Source organism: Erinaceus europaeus, chromosome 8 (genome assembly GCF_950295315.1).
Source record: "Erinaceus europaeus chromosome 8, mEriEur2.1, whole genome shotgun sequence".
Classification (NCBI taxonomy): Eukaryota; Metazoa; Chordata; class Mammalia; order Eulipotyphla; family Erinaceidae; genus Erinaceus; species Erinaceus europaeus.
This window is the reverse complement of record NC_080169.1, coordinates 19,279,991-19,297,692: the sequence shown is the minus strand read 5'-3', so window position 1 is coordinate 19,297,692 and position 17,702 is coordinate 19,279,991. Positions and strand designations below refer to the sequence as shown.

General features: G+C 40.9%; 1 protein-coding gene across 1 annotated transcript in view; it reads left to right on the top strand.

The window, feature by feature from the left end:
- The first annotated feature begins 231 nt into the window (after window positions 1–231).
- STK3 (serine/threonine kinase 3) overlaps window positions 232–17,702 on the top strand; it is a 267,643-nt gene continuing 250,172 nt past the window's right edge. Inside the window, exon 1 of the mRNA XM_007532351.3 lies at window positions 232–485. Coding sequence (XP_007532413.1) covers window positions 460–485 — 26 coding nt within the window. The 5' untranslated portion in view covers window positions 232–459. The remainder of the gene's footprint in view (window positions 486–17,702) is intronic.

The following is a 17,702-nucleotide window of genomic DNA, read 5'->3' as shown; positions in this document are numbered from 1 at the left end:
GTACATGCTTAACACTTCTCAAGTTTTCACATAACAATTCAACCCCCAACTTCATTTTAGTTTTTTTCCTTTCCTCCTCCTGAGGCAGCAACAGCTGGCCTTTCTGTCCCCCGGCCCAGGCCCCGCCCACGCCGCTCACCCCGCCCACCCCGCTCACCCGGCCAGCGCGGAATCCCGCCCCGCCCACTCTTTCGCATTCTGGCCCCGTCCACCGGGCTCGCGCCGCAGCCGCTCCGCCCACACTCCGTGGACCGCGGCCGGCGGTCGAGGGGCGGGGCGCGCCCGGAGGAGCGGCTCTCGGGAGCGGGAGGGGGTTTTGCCGCGGAGTTACGGGAAAGTTGCTCGGAGTTCCTGGAGTTCCGCTCCTCTGCTCCCGGGCTCGGCGGCCGGTTCCCCTGGCTCCTTCTCTCCCTCTGGCTCTCGCCGCCCACCGGGCCCTTCCTTGTGCCCCCGGCCGCCATGGAGCAGCCGCCCGCACCCAAGAGGTAAGGAGCGCGGGTCGCTGGGCCGCGGGGCGGGGGCGGGGGCTGGGGTGGCTAGGCCGGGCGGGCCGCGACCCGGTCGCCTCCTGCGGGGCCCGATCGCTGCGCGCCCTGGGCCGGAGCGCGAGTGCGCGGGGCGCGCGGCTTCTGTCCGCGGGGCGGCCGGGCCTGGGCGGGCGGGCCTGCAGCGCGGGCGCGGGGGTGCCGAGCGCCTGGCTCCCTGGGGCCGCGCTCCTGGGCCGGCAGAGCTGCACCTCGTGGCAAGTTCAGAGTCTGGACTTTGCCAAAGTCTAGGCAGTGATCGGTCATCCTAAACCCATATGGACTGTCTTGCTAAGTGATTTTCATAATGTCACCGCTCTTTTTGTTGTTGTTATTATTATTTTGAGGGGGCGAGTTTATTTACAGTTTAAGGAATTGCATATTAATAGCTACACAGAACTATGGGTGCACTGTCCTGACAGGTGTTGACTTCTCCCCCCCTCCAAGTTCAAAAGTATTTGTGGCTCAGGGCTGTAGGGATCTTAAATTAGAACCCCCTTCTCCATGAAGTTATATTGTTTTTCTGCTAGCACGTGAAAATAATAATGCTTTGATACGGACTGATCCTTTATATTTGATTTTTTGGTGTATTGGAGGTGGTAAGCACGTACAGTAGATGTGTTTGAACTAATATTTCAAATAAACCTAGGAAACTTAAGACAAGGCTGTTTATTGATAGATAAGTCCATGATGTGCCTCCCTCCTTAAGAATAGACATGTCATTTAACTGGTTAAAATATTTAACTTCAGTTTCAAAATTTATAAAATAAGCAGAGCAATCTCCCATATAGTGAGTGCTGTTGTGAAGATTGCATGAGGGATGGCCAGGTGGCACTTTGGAGCTGCAAGCTTTTCTTGCGCCAGCTTTTCCAAACTCCTTTTCAGCTCCCCTAGTGCTTCTTGACTTGACAGGATCTCCTTTATTGAAGAGCCCAGTTGTAAAAGTCTATCTGTAATTCAGAGACCTCTTGTGAGGAGGTATCTTTGTAAAATCGTGTGAGACAAAACCCCCAAATGGTAATTAGTTCTAAGCCCATGCACCTTTCTTTGCCAACCCACTCAACTGAAGTCAACCTCTTATCCTCTTATCCCTCTGAATTAACCCTTTGCTGATCCTCAGGGACCACTCCCCCAGCATCCTCATATCTGGGTAAGGGATGTTGGACAGAGCCCATTTGTGTGTGCTGCAGAAGGGAGTGTGCTAACAAGTTTACTCTTGGTTAATGGACGAGGTAGAGGCCAGGGGGGTGAAAATAGTTAACAATGAGGAGGGTAAAGAACTAGGTGCATGATTCATAGTCATTTATCTTTGTGTGAAGGTCAGGGGCGAAACTACACCATGGTAGTTTTCCAACCGACTTTAAGCACCTTCTGTCTTCTCAGAGCTCAGCTAGCTGTCTTATAGGTGAACTTTGTTGTGAAAACAAATTGGAAGGTGAGGGAAAGGAGTTGGGAGTTGGCAAGAGGGAGAGAAAGAAGAACACAGTATTTGTGGGGTGTTTCATGTATCTGGGGGATTCTGTTCTGGATCCCCTAGTCCTCCACTGTGAATTGGAGCAGGGTGGTGGGGAATAAATCTTGTATGAGAAAAAAAAAAATGCTTGGGAAGAGTTCATGTGTTTTGTTACTTAGAGATCTTTAGAGGAAAGGTGAGATATTTGAGAACATGGAATAATTATAAAGGTAGGAGATCCACGAGCTATTGTGAATTGTGTGACTAGACATGTGAGCTTCGAGGCTTGGAAACCATCTGTTCCAGGGAGAGAAAGAGGGCTGTGGAAGGACTTCCAAAAGAGACCTGTTAACAGATAGAAGATCTTCCTTTGATAGGAATCTTTGCTGGCATTTGGTAAAGTAATAAGCTTTCTATTATAGTATTGACTGGGCACCCAGTTTTAGCCCAGTGGAGGAGAATTGGAAATACATTTTCTTCCTTTTCTGTTACAGAAGAACTGGAAATGGGCATCTCTGAGATAACTGTCAGCAGTCCAGCTTCATCAACTCTGAGTTGGTTAACTCTCAGTTGAAGTTATGTCCAAAAGACCTATGATGATGTTACTACATCCAAAAGACGTATGATGTTAACTGTGGTGTAACTGAGTATCTCTTAAAGTTTTTGTTGCATTTTCATAATATTATTTAGTCCTCAGAGCAGCCCTATAGAAAAGATTGGATTATGGGCACTTATTGTTTTGTAGATGAACAAACTGGGTTTACCTACCACCTGGATGACTAACACTAAGTTTTTGTAGTGCCCTTCTAAGAATACAGTAGAACTTTTCCAGGGGTTTACCTATACATTTCTTTGTGTTATTGTCCTAAATGGAGTCTTGGTTCTGAAATTTTCTAGGCCACTCAATTTAATTTCTTTATCTGTAAAACATGTGAGGATTTAACGAGATTGTACACAAAACAGTTTGCAGTTGTGCATGAAACGGTTTGCACAGTGCTCCATAATGGGTTTAGGTAGAAACAGAAAAAGATACCATAGCAGTGAGTCTTCCCCCAGTGTGGTGGCAGCCGGATTTAAACTTGGGTCTTGGACAAGGCCAAGCAGGCTCACTCCCAGGTGTGCTATTTTGCAAGCCCTACCGTTTCCTTTTAAATGAAGCTCATAGAGGTTAAATCACTTGGCCAGTGAAGGATGTGCTGGAATTCTAGGTCTGACTGACTGCAAAGGCCATCCACTGTCTTAGTGTGCACAGTGAAGCTTCTGCTTTGAAATGGCTAGCTTTCTTAATCTTCCATCCATTCTATAGTCTTCTTTTGGGCCCCATTTGCTAAGAAGGCCACTTTGCTTTTTTTTTTTTCTTCCCTAAGCAGCACTTTTGAACAAGTCTCTGCACACACTCATATAGGAGCCAGTGCTGCTCAGTGTTTTTTGTTTTTTTTTTTTTTTTTTCCTCCTCCAGGGTTATTGCTGGGCTCGGTACCTGCACCATGAATCCACTGCTCCTGGAGCCATTTTTTCCCCCCTTTTGTTGCCCTTGTTGTAGCTTCGTTGTGATTATTATTATTGCCCTTGTTGACGCAATTCGTTGTTGGATAGGACAGAGAGAAATGGAGAGAGGAGGGGAAGACAGAGAAGGGGAGAGAAAGATAGACACCTGCAGACCTGCTTCACCGCCTGTGAAGCGACTCCCCTGCAGGTGGGGAGCCGGGGGCTCGAACCGGGATCCTTACTCCGGTCCCTGCGCTTTGCGCCACATGCGCTTAACCCACTGCGCCACCGCCCGACCCCCTTTTGTTTTTTTTTAAAAATTTTTTTAAATCTTTATTTGTTGGATAGAGACAGTCAGAAATTGAGAGGGAAGGGAGTGATAGAGGGAGAGAGACAGAGAGACATCTGTAGCACTGCTTCACCACTTGTGAAGCTTTCCCCCTGCAGGTGGGAACCAGAGGCTCGAACCTGGGTCCTTGTGCACTGTAACGTGCGCTCAACCAGGTGCGCCACCACCTGGCCCCAGTTTATTTTTATTTTTTGTCAGTAAGTCCACTTTTTCATTACCCTCTTTGATTTGCTATTAGATCCTATCAGATTTTCTGTCAAAAAGACTAAATTCTTTTCTGCATTTCATTCCCAAGACCACTGTTCTATCCCTGCATTTTTTATGAGCCTCACACTGAATTTACAGTAATGATTCAAACTGGGCACGTTAGTCCAGTAGTTTAAAACATTTTTTTGTTTTAACAGTAGAAAATTTGACAAGAGAAGAGCTTCGTTGAGTGTAGGGTCACAGCCCCAGGGCCCAATTTTTTCTGTATCCTTTTTGCTGCCCTACAAAGCCTTTCTAATGTTCCATAGAGCACAGTATGTTTTAGTTCATCCTGCACTTAGCTTCTGATTTATTTTGCTAAAACATGACTTCAACCAGGCTTCTTTCTTTCTTTTTTGAGGTGGGGGAGGATGGGTCAGTGGTCTGCTTAGAACAAAGGGCACTATCACTTGGTTTTAGCCTTAATCTCCCAGACTTTGGTTACTTACTATTCAAGAAGAATCTATCTTAATGAAATTTCCCTTTTATCCTGTTTTTGTTTTAAGATGTATTTTTATGGTTTTCTTGTCACCAGGGTTATCATTGAGGCCTACTTAAGCCTCTCCACAACAAATCTACCCCTCCTACACAACAAATCTACCACTCCTAGCAACCAATTTATTTTTAATAGAGACAGAGAAAAATTGGGAGGGAATGGAGAGATGCCCGCAACACTGCTTCACCTCTGTAGCTGGGGACAGGGGCTAGAATCGCGCTCTTTGTGCAAGGTAATGTGTGTGCTTTACTGGGTGCATCACCCACGGGCCCTTCCTTGTCCTTTACTGAGGTAGTTTGTGAGTAATCCCAACTTTGTTCATGCTCTTCCTTTAGAAAACTGTTTTTGTTTTTGTTTTTCCTAGTAACCTGTTTTACTTTTTCTTCAAGGTTTGCTTCAGGAAGTAGCTTAAGGTACTTCTGTTTTTCTAGTATGGTACTGTTTGGGTATATGACATCTTCATTTTTTTTTTTTTTGCCTCAAGGATTGCTGTGGCTCCTGCCTACACTAGGAATCCACTGTTCCTGGGGGCCATCTTTTCCCCATTGTTGTTGTTACTATTGTTGCTGCTGGATAGGGCAGAGAGAAATTGAGAGGGGGAGGGAAAGATAGAGAGGGGGAGAGAAAGATACTTGCAGACCTACTGCACAGCTTGCGAATCGACCTTCCTATAGGTGGGGTCCCGGGGGCTCAAACCTTGCACTTTGTACTGTGTGTGCTTAACTTGGTGTGCTACTGAACTGCCCCACTGTTGCTCTTTTTTAAATTAGGAAATCTTCAGACACCCCAGAAGTGATGGGAACTCATTTAACCCATACTTAAGCACTGATACCCAGCTTTAGAAATAAAATACTACTAACATGGCTGAAGATCCCTGAGTGTACCTCTTGTCAGTTGCATTTTATCCTCGTTTCCTGAACAGTCATAGTACTGAATTGCTGCTTGCTATTCTTTATATGTCTGTATGCTTTTCTCATAACACACACACACAAAGTAGTGTTATATCTGGGTGTTAGGCCCAGTTTTGTCACTAACTTTGAAATTTGTGACTTTGGGTATCATTCTTCTCTGTGGAGACTCTAGTGTGCAGCCAGATCTGAGAATCATGATTTAGAGTACTAGATGATGACATATGTACCTTCATTCACATTACTGAGTTGGTTTCCCCAGGAGGTGCATGAGGAACATGGACCGTAGATGCGAGAACCCATGTTAATGACTCAAGGTGCCAAAATGGTATTTAGATTCCTCAGACTTCCTTAACAAATTTCCTCTGTTGTAGAGGTCTTCAGAAATTCTCATTAAAATGAAATCCCACTGAGAATGGCTTCAAAAAACCAGGTGTACTGTTATTTCAGGTCATCATATATTAGTGGCTTTCAAAGAAAAAAATTATGAGACACAGTACAAATTCATATATAAAATGAAAACTTTTTAATTATTTTATATTTATTTATTTTCCCTTTTGTTGTCCTTGTTTTTCATTGTTGTAGTTATTATTGTTGTTATTGATGTTGTCATTGTTGGATAGGACAGAGAGAAATGGCGAGAGGAGGGGAAGACAGGGGCGGAAAGAAAAGACACACCTGCAGACCTGCTTCACCGCCTGTGAAGCGACTTCCCTGCAGGTGGGGAGCTGGGGGCTCAAACCGGGATCGTTCCGTTGGTCCTTGTGCTTTGCACCACCTGCGCTTAACCCGCTGCACTACCACCGACTGCCCGAAAACAACTTTTATGAAATGTATTATGAGTTTTCCGTCCTGTCTTTTCAGAACTGCTCGTCATGTCCCACCAACTTATTTTCACAGTATATTTATGGATTGTGATTTGTGCTGGGAAAAAGCATTGTAGGTCTGTGTAGAACTGACAGTGAGGAAACTGGTTTCATTCCTGACTCCAACCTGTTGCTCAACAATGTGGACGCAGGGGTAGCTCACCCAGTCACGTGTGCACCTTACCATATGATGTGAGCCCTGGTGTCTTATGGGAACACCAAGATGGTACAAGGGAGTTCCATGGGTGGTGGAGCAGTGCTGTGGTGTTTTCTTCTTTTTTCACCTTGCTCCCTTTCTCTTTATAACATGCTCAATAATGACACTGCCACCTCCCCACCCACGATTATACTTATGGCAGAAATTGTCAGCTTTGATTGAGTGCATTTATTTTTTCATTCATACATTTATTTATTAAATATTAATTTATTACCTTCATTATTTAATGGAACAGATGTGATCTTTGCCCTCATAGGACATGAACACTAGTTGTAGCTTGCTATAAAGGATAGAATTAATGTCTATTGATAGAGAAAAGTGGACCCTGTTTAATAAGATAGCTGGATGATACATCTCTGAAAAGGCAAAGTTTAAGCTGTGACAAGAGTTTGAAAATCTGTATAAGTAGCATGAGAAGATTATTGTGAGCACAGGGGAAAGGTCTGTGGGACCAGGAGATAGCTCACTAGGTAGAGGACACAATTTGCTGTGTGTGAGGCTCTGGCACTATGTTTGAACACCATGGACAACTAGAGGGAAGTCCATGGCTACTAGAATGGTGCTGTGATACTGGTCACCTTTCTCTAAAAAAGAAAGGAAGAAAAAAAGAAAAAGAAAGAAGGAGAGAGAAAAATAGAGAAAGCTAGTTAGCTAGGAGCATGAGTTTTGGCGATAGGAATTGTGGGAGGAATTGAAATGAGTCTTTGTGACCAGGTTGTAGAACTAGAGAAAGTAGCTGGCTGTGAGATCAGAAATAAGGCAGGGATTCAATGATGCAGGCTCTGGAAAAGAATTTGGATTCAAGTCAGAGTGCAATTGGCTGTCATTAAAAGGCTTTAAGCAATTTTTAGAAAGATTGCTTTCAGCAAAATAGATTGGAGAGGCTTAAGAATAAAAGCAAAGAAGCAAGTTAGGAAGTTACTGCAAGAGTTTATTCACGGTTAGAGATGGTGGAGTCACTAGGGATGGGGCCTAAGTAATGTTTTAGAGTTAGGAATGAAGGATTTACTGGTACACTAGAGATGGACAGTGAGGATGAAAGAATCAATCCTACCTCCTAAGTTTTGTTTTTGAGCAACTTTGGGGAGTGTGAGGAGACTGGATAGGAAAAGGAAAAATTGGGCAATGTATAATCTAAGAATAACAGACTTCTAGGACAATGAATCTAATAGACTCAAAACGTGACATTAGTCTTTTCTTTTCGAAGAGTAGGTAGAGAGGTAGTAATGAGCACTGACTTCCTTTTTAACCGCATGTGTCCATGCACACTACCTTAGACTACAGAATGGGAGACAAACCTATCTTCATTAGGTGTTGAACTGTTCAGATGTCTTGGTAACCTGCTATTTTAAGATATTTAGTTGTAAAATAAAACATCAGTAAAAACCAAATTTTGCCTCCCCTAGGAGCTCCTTTTGAATGATTCATCCTAATGACAGCTACCCGTACCCACTAGTAGGCATTATCCTGACTTTTACAGTCAGAACCTATGGTGGGGGAGACAGCACAATGGTTATGCAAAAGACTTTCATGTCTGAGGCTCTGAAGTTACTATTTTTTATTTATTCATGAGAAAGGTAGGAAGAGAGAGGGAAAGAAACAGACATTATTCTGGTACATGTGGGGATTGTACTCAGGATCTCGTGGTTGAGAATCCAATCTACTGCGCCACTTCCAGGACCACTGAAGTTACTTTTAAAACTAGAGCTACATAAAGCTCTGGTTAAAAAAGAAGTTACAGTAAGAACCTAAATACGCATTGCTACATTCATTGGTCTTGAGGATTAGAAATTAGATGTGATATGATTTGCTACTTTCAGTCTTTTGCTTAGTTCTCTGTTCTCTTTCTCTCTCGAGACCCCCCCCCCCCCCTTTTCCTGTTGAAGAACCTGGGCTGTTTGCATTGTAGTTTCCCACAGTCTGAATTCTGAAGATTGCTTACTTACAGTGCAGTTTAACATGCTCCTTTGTTTTCCATCCTTCCTGCTAATAGGCAGCTAGGTCCAGATACTGGGTCAGATTCCAGTTTGATTCCTTAACCATTGTAATTGGTGGTATTTTGCAAGACTGTAGGAGTCAGTGTCTAGCTGTCACTCAACTAGTCAGTAGCTATAATCAGTGCTTAGTTATATTAATTCCTTGGGTGCTGCAAAATGGTAAAGTACTAAATATATAGTTCTGATTTCTTGTATTACTACCCTAATTTGTTTGGGTACCCTGTGGTATGATTTGTAAAGGAAAGACAGGATAAATACTTCGCAAGGACCCGGGTTTGAACCTCAGGACTCCACCTGCAGAGGAATACTTTGCAAGTGGTGAAGCAGTGTTGCAGGTGTCTCTCTGTCTCTCCCTTTCTGCCACCCTCTTCCCTCTCAATTTCTGGCTGTCTCTATCCAATAAGTAAATAAAGATAATAAAAAAATTACTTCAGTCAAAAAAGGAAAAAAAAAGTCATGGAACATATACTTAGTGGAGTACTACGTAGCAGTTAAATATATGTGCCCTTTTGGGACTAAGTGGATGGGACTGGCATTGATGATGATTAGTGAAGTAAATAAGGAAGTAAAGGACAACTATGGGATGATTTCACTCATGGAATAAAGAAAGAAAAAAGTCAAACTGTGTCTATGACCTTGGGAGAACTATGGTGGTTACCACTGGAGAGGGGTGGGGCACAGAATTTGGTGGTGGAAGTGGTGTGAAGTTACACTCCTGTTATCTTACAATCTTGTAAGTGACTATTAAATTACTGTGTGTGTGTGTGTGTGTGTGTGTGTGTGTGTGTGTATACATATAGTAGAGAATTAATTTGCTACTATTAGTGTTTGGTAGAACTTTTGGCTTACCTTGCCTTGCATATATATAAATACTTGTGGTGACCAGGGAAGTGACTCAGAGGGTAGGGTTTAGGGCTTGCATGCCTGAGAGCTCAGGTTTGATTCCTGGATAGCAAATCTGGACTGTTGCTCCTGCCTTTCTCTTGTAAAAAAAAGTGAGTCTTGGGGCCAGGTAGTGGTGCACCTGGTTAAATGTACATAGTACTAAGTGCAGTGACCAGGGTTCAAGGCTTCCCCCCCCACCGTCTGTCTGTCTGTCTGTCTGTCTATCTATCTATCTACCTACCTATCTCCTCCTCTTTTCTCAATTTCTTTATCCAATACAATGGAAAAATGGCCACCAGGAGCAGTGGATTCATAGTGCAGGCACCAAGCCCCAGTGATAACCCTGGAAGATAATAATAATAATAATAATAACAATAATAATAGTAAATCTTAAATATGTCTGCAAACAGACAAACAAATTGAAGGGCATCTTGAAGTTGCTTTACAAATCCAAGCCTAACTGGCAGCAGTAGAATGAATAGCAAAATGAAGTGAATTCACATGTTAAATGCCATGTGCTGTTGTCTTACGTTTGATATTAGCCTCTGGTTAAATTTTTATTATGCTTTGATCTATAATGTATTTGTCTCAGTGACATAGTTGGTAATGTGCATTTGTCACTGTATAGTATAATTTTGAAATAATTTTGATGAAATTATATTGTATATTAAAAACACATTGGGGGTTTGGGAGATTGCTCACTTGATAGAACACACACATTTTCATGCATAAAGACCTTAGTTTGAGCCACATGAAAACACCATGCATGATAGGTGCTATGATATCTCTTCTTCTCTGCCTCTCTCCCTTGATGTCGCTTTCCCTGTCTGCCTCATATTGGAAGAGAAATAGAAATAAGCTGGGAGTGGTAGGGTCAAACACGTGTGAAACCCCTCGCATGCCATTAAAACATGAAGTTGCATTTCTAAATTAATATTTGAATTAGTCTCTAATCTTGCCGTCATATAGCAGTCCACCAACTATTTTCTAGTAATCATCCATTCAAAAAATTTTGAGAATCAATGAATTTGGACCATAAAGGTTAGAGAGAAATTATTGCTCTAATAAACCATGAAATTCCTAAAAATTAAAGAAACCAGATCAAGTAAACAATGGATTTCTACAGGTTTCCAGTGGAAATTTAAAATATATGAGCTAATAAAATTTTCAAAAAAAAAAAAAAACCTTTTAACTTTTTTTTTTTTTAGAGCCAAACCACTAGGAAAATAATAATGACAACCTTGAAACAGCAAATAGTCAATATGATCATTTTAAGTAATATGTTGGTTAAAAAAAAAAAAGCCCAGGCCTTCATCAGAATGGTGAGGTGTCAGCGCGGGGGCAGGTAGGCTACAGGGTGCAGATGGCCAGGTATAATTAGTATGTGCCGACAGGTTGCTCCTCCTTTACTCAAAAGGAGTCACAGCTCTGGCTAATCCCTGATCTGCTTGCTTTTGCTTCCTTGACTCTCTGTTGCCAAGGAATTGTCTCATTAGGAATCTGCTATTTTAGGAGACTTGTGTATGCAGTACTGGGAACAGGCTCTCGCTGCGTTCCATTTTTCTTTTTTGTTTAATGTACTGGGGTACTCTTACTTGCACAATACCACTCAACAGTCTTCTGGCCCACCATACATTTATTTAGTTATTTTTGAGAGAGGGAAGGAAGGAGAGATACCAAAGCCTGCTCCCCCTACTCATGGAGTTCCATTGTTGCTGTCCCTGGTGCCAGGGATAGAACCCAGGACTTGAGGTACCTATGATAATGCATGAGCTTCACTCATTGAGCCACTTTCTAGACCTCGTTCATTGATTTCTGTTCTGTAAAAGCTGGGTGGGAAGCTCTGTTGCTGATAGATACTTGATGTGACACTGCTCTTTCCATAGTTCCCCATCTCTATTGATGAAAAACAAATTTAAGTAGAGATTACAGTACAAAACTCATTGAATGATGCAGCTGTTTTATTGTTTATTGTTTCCAGAACTTAACCTTTCTTTTAAGTCACACTTTTTTTTTTGTTTTTTTGTTTTTACCTCCAAGGTTATTGCTGGGGCTCCGTGCCTGCACTACAAACCCACCGCTCCTGGAGGCCATTTTCCTCATTTTGTTGCCCTTGTTGCTATTGTTGCCATTGCTGCTGTTGTTGGATAGGACAGAGAGAAATGGAGAGAGGAGGGGAGGGGAAGACAGAGAGGGGGAGAGAAAGACAGACACCTGCAGACCTGTGTCACCGCCTGTGAATCAATCCACCCCCCCACACAGGTGGGGTGCTGGGGGCTCAAACTGGGATCCTTACACAGGTCCTTGCTCTTTGTGCTACGTGTGCTTAACCCGTTGTGCTACTGCCCATCTTCCAAGTTACACTACTCTTGATGTAACTAATTACATCTTTAATTGCTAGCTTAGTCTTGGTAATTATTTTGCTAATTCCAGTGTCTTCTAGGGATAGATGGGGTAAAGAGTTGTGAATATATGGAGATTAAGTTCTCATATTTTATCTTAAAATTTAATTGTAGAAAAATGAGTAAGTTAGAAACTGTATAAGTTAAGTCCAGTTTTTAAGTAGTGGTTTATATCTTTGGCATAAAGTGGATTTTTCTATATGTCAGATACATAGGTAGATCTTAGCAAGTTTTGTATGGAAGTATCCTTTATTTTTAACAGCTATTGACTGTTCCTTTATCATTTCTCAAATCTAGGTATGGCTGTTGAATATTTAAAAATCCAATTAAAATATAATGAGGTGTATTGAAGTTAGGGATGCATAAGTTTGCTCATTTATTTTTTAAACTGAATTATTAAATTTTATTTATTTATTTATTTATTTATTTATTTATTACCAGAGCACTGCTCAGCTCCAGCTTGTGGTGATGCTGAGAATTAATCTGGGACCTTTGGTGCCTAAGGCATGAGAGTCTCTTTACATAAGCACTATAACAACCTCTCCATCCCCTACGTTTGTTGATTTCTTAAACAAATCTTTTCTGTTTTATCTTTTACTAGGCTGTGACTATGTTGTAACATTTTGAGTGTGAAGTTTTATGTTGTCTGTAAATGATCCTTGCATTTCCTTTTTACAAATGATTTGTTAATGAGAACAATGTAGGAGCCAGAAGACACCTAGTGAAGAGCACCCCTCACCGTGCTGGAGGACCTGGGTTTGAGCCTCAGCAGCATCACACGGCAGAACTGTACATGACAGTGGGGAAACTCACATTAGGGGAGCACTGCAGTGCAGTTTTTCTTTCCCTCTTTCCCTCCCTCTCTGTCTTTCTCTTTCTGAAATTAAAAGGCAAACAACAACAACAACAACAAACCCCAACAACAATAGCCACTAGGAGCAATGGAACTGAGCAGGCAGAGGACACTGCTGGATTTATTTTTTAATTTTTTTAAAAATGTTTTTATTCCCTTGTGCTCTTGTTTTCTATTGCTGTAGTTATTATTGATGTCAGCACTGTTGGATAGGACAGAGAGAAATGGAGAGAGGAGGGCAAGACAGGGATAGTGGGAGAGAAAGACACCTGCAGACCTGCTTCACTGCCTGTGAAGTGACTCCCCTGCGAATGAGGAGCCCGGGCTCTAACCGGGATCCTTGCGCCGGTCCTTGCGCTTTGCGCCACCTGCGCTTAACCCACTGCGCTACCGCCTGACCACCCCCCTTTTTTTAAAAGTATATATAGTAGCATGTCTTTAGGATTATGAAGGTGGCTGTCATACTTGTTAATTCTGTGTATTTGTTGCAAGGAATTTACAGTTACTATTGTGCTTTCCAGTTAAGTTTACATGGAAACATTCTCAGAAAAAAAATATTCCAAGGGTATAGAATGGACAAAAGCTTGCTTCTTCCCCTTTAAAATTCTTTTCCAGGAAATTATAATTTTAGGGTGCTTTCGGGCAAAGAGCCCAACCAGAAAGGAAATGGTATGATAGAGTTGAATAAACAAGACTTTCATTGAATTTTTTAAAGTCCTGTATCCACTGCAGAACATCTGTTTTCTTAGTGGATTTTCACTTATTCCATTGGCAACCATTAATTAACCCCCCCCATAAATTTTAACACAATTTTATAAAAGTAAATACACTGTGAGATCATTAGACTTCACTTATTTTATTATTAAAACAACATACTGCAAGTGAAACTATTAAGATCCAGGTATTTATGCTATTTAAAATATTTATTTACTTTATGAGAGACTAAGCACCAGCCAGAACACCTCTTGGTCATATGTGGGTCAGGGGACCAAAGCCAGGGCCTCACACATGCAAAGCATGTACCTTACCCATTGAGTCAGAGATTTTGAGTTGGATAGATCTTGCTTCTAATTTCAGCTCTCTCACTTACTGTGATGCAGTAGTAGACAGATTACCTACCTTTTCTCTCAGTATACTTACTTATAAAATGGAGGTGTAAAAAATATATATATATTTTTTTCACTTTAGGCTTTGTGAAACCTCTGAGATTTGCTGTCAAAGACAGTTACCAAAGTGTTCCGAAAGCTGTGTCTGGAATTGTCAACATCTTCTGTGGAAACATAAGACTTTCTGAGGGGATACAAGGATGGCAACTTTCAGCTGGATACTTGTGTTGTAGTCAAGTTAAAAAATTCAAATCAGTTTTATTACTGTAGAGATAGACATTCACAAAATACTTAGAATGTTTAGCCTTTAAAAGGAAAAAGGGAACAAAGTAAATGATCCTTGCATTTCCTTTTTACAAATGATTTGTTAATGAGAACAAGAGAAGGCGCATGTATGTGCATAGCAGGGGGAGACAGAGAGAGAGAGACAGACAGAGCTCTCTATTGTGGCACCAGGCTTCAAACTCAGGACTCTGTTTGCCACTCCACTCCTCTGTCATGGAGCCAGCTGCTTGTATCTCGTTAGTTTGAGTGAAAATGAACTGTCTGTTGTTGAAATAGAAAAGATACTTGCTTTTGTGGATTCAAGATCAGATCAGATCAGATTTATCATCATGTATTTTAGGAAATGTACACTATAGAAGCCCAGCATTGAGACTTTCTGGCATTCTTTAACAATGACCTGTTGTTGCAGGACCAAAAGATGGAAACCTTTCATAAATAAGTCTAATTGATTTTTTTCTGATGGTATTTATAACGAGGTTGCTAGAGTCAAAGACCAGAACTTAAATTTCTTTCTTTATTACCATTTTCTTGGGGGGGGGGTTGTAGTTTACAGTTAGTTGTTGATATGTGGAGCCAATCTCTCATCTCCCTATGATAGGTGTCTGCAGAACACTCTCAGCTTTGCTCCTTACCCCACCGTCATGGACCAGGACCCTTATACTCTCTCTACCCTTTCATTCCTCTTCTTCCCTAGGGTCTTTGGCTTTGGTGCAATATACCATACCTGATTTGAGTTAGAACTTAAGTTTACATGAAATGTTATATGAACAATAGTAACAGTTTGACTTATCAAAGAAGTACTATTATAGTAAAAAAAAAAAATGCAGTGTTTTAGTGATAGAAAAATCTGCTAGAAGAGAAAATGACACTGATTACTACAGAATTGCAGCCAGGTAGAAGATGTTTTATAAGAAAGTTTCTCTTCTTGCATAATTGGAAGCTTTTTCTCTTCTGCTGAATTTGTACTATGGTCTCATCTGATTCTTCATAGTTAGTTTTCCTAAGAGAATCTGGTTCACATGTCCTAGTCATTCTCCACTAGTAACTAACTTAGAGTGTAGAAAGCCTTCCTTTGTGTCTCTCTTCAAAAATTCTCTGACCAAAGCAACCCAAATAAAAAAAATGGACAAAGAACTTTAAAAAGAGGAGAGAAATCAAGAAGAGACACAAATAGTCAATAAGCGCAAGAAAAGATTCCAAACAAAAGTTATCACTAGGGAAGTGAAATAGAAACCACAGGGATATTCTACACTTTATACTCTAAGAGAGCTAGCATTAAAAAACAAACAAACAAACAAACAAACAAAAAACCAAGCAATCAAACAAACAAAACATTTGACATTGAAACAGTTGGAATCCTTGCTTATTGCTGCTGGGAATATAGTGCAGTCGCTGTGGAAGATAGTGTGGTTTGCAGTTACCATATGGTCCAGCAATTCTGCTTCTTTAAAAAAATTTTTTTTTATTGTTGTAGTTACTATTGTTGTCGTCGTTGTTGTTGGATAGGACAGAGAGAAATGGAGAGAGGAGGGGAAGACAGAGAGGGGGAGAGAAAGACAGACACCTGCAGACCTGCTTCACTGCCTGGGAAGCGACTCCCCTGCAGGTGGGGAGCCGGGGGCTCGAACCGGGATCAATTCTGCTTCTAGATAAAAAACCATTATGCTTGAAATCAGGGACTCAAAGTGGCATATTTATATGTTAGAGTTAATTATTAGCCCTATTTGTAATAGCTAAATAACGGAGGCAAACCACTAATAAACAAAACCTAACATATATGCACAATGGACTATTATTTAACCTTTAAAGAATGAAATTAAGGTACATACTACAGAGTGGATGAATCTTGAAAATATTCCACGCGGAAGAAGGCAGACACGAAAGGATGTTTATCCTATGTTTCTACTTACTGTGAGGTACTTAGAATAGTGTGCTTCACAAACTGAAAATAAGAGCAGTTTGTAGAGTTTTGGTTTGGGAGGGTGAGACGTTCTGAAGATAGATAGTGACTGATTCCATTACAGGAAGAACTGATGGTTAAAATAACAAATTTATGTTATGCATTTTTAAAATGTATGCCAAGTATCTTATCACAATTAAAATCTTTTTGCTAATCATTAGCAGCTCACTATACTTTATTTGAAGTGTGTCTCAGTCTTTTCAAAATTAGAGACATGTTTGCTAGGAGTTACAGCTTGCCTACAAACTTGCAAACTGTCAATTCCAGAATAGGGAACAAAAAGAAAAGAGAGAAAGGGACCATCAACTTGCAAGTTCTATGCTTGATTGGCATGCCATTTCCCTAACCAATGCACTTTCATCTTAATCTCATTTATTATTACTATTTGGATTTTTTTCATAGAAGGGAGTTTATTCCCCTTTAACCTTTGATCATATTCTTTTTTCATAAGTTTTTATGACTCAGCTCATATGAGCATTTTTGTTCCCCAGTCTTAGAATTAAAAAAAAAAAGTTTATGATTTCATTCTGTTTCAGCATTTCTGCACTCTCAGGCCTTTCTATCTCATGAAGCTGCTCTTAGGGTGTAGGTTACTGGTCATTGCTTGGTAGGACCTGAAACCTTTTCTTTGTTTTTATCTTCCTCAAATCCTTTTATTGTATTTTATGTTTTAGCTTCCCCCCCCCATGATTTCTCCATTGTTTCTGTTTCTTTGGCTATTTATATGCTCTTCCCAGCTTATATTTCACAAGGAACCCTCCATTTTCTCCTTTCTGTCTGTCTTTCCCCCTTTTAATGCCATTATTTCTTTGGTGAATTGATCCATTCTTGTGGTCAAATTGACCCAGAAATCCACACTTTTGAGATTTGGCATCTTTGTTCTCTGTCTTACTATTTCCAGTTTGCTAAAAGACATTGAACTACTTTGCTAGTTTAAAGACAAAAAAGGCTCCTTTTGTCCATGGCAGCTGGTTAGTGTTGTCAGTGTTTTCTAGTGTGCACTTGGTATATGAAGTCTCCCCTCCACTTGGTTTCCTATATTTGTTTCTTTGTTCCCCAAGTCCTTTAAAATAACAAGGAAGAGAGGTACACAGGTTATCTTCTTCATTAGGCTCCTGGCCAACTGCTATTTCCTTTTGCGCCTCATTGTCTACTCTGCTGGGCCATAGAACAAGCTTGTTAATAAGGGGAGTAGCAGCTTCGAGTCACTTGCAGTAATGCCTTGAGCTTCAGTGACCTTTACATCTTTGTTCACATAGCATTTATACTTTGAAATTGAAGGTTAATCGTGTCATTTTGCAACTGTGGATTTTGGAACACTGTTATTACTTTGGCTACTTCAGCCCTTGTATGTCTACGTTTGGTCTTTCCATCAGAGTTTTTTAAAATTTCTAAATAGTCGAACTCATTTAATTTGAAGTAACATGTGATGAGTGTAACATATTCAGGAAATTAGTCCCCCTCCCCCCCTTAAGGACATGTAGTAAGTGACAGGTCCTTTAATTTTCCTCTAGCTTTTTGGTAGTTCGCAGATTTGTTTTTTTCATTTGTTCATTCATTTATGTATTGAGATTCTGTGTTAGGTACTTACTAGATAGGGTATAATTCATATCTTTTAAAAATATTTATTTATTTTCCCTTTTGTTGCTTGTCATTATCGTTATTGT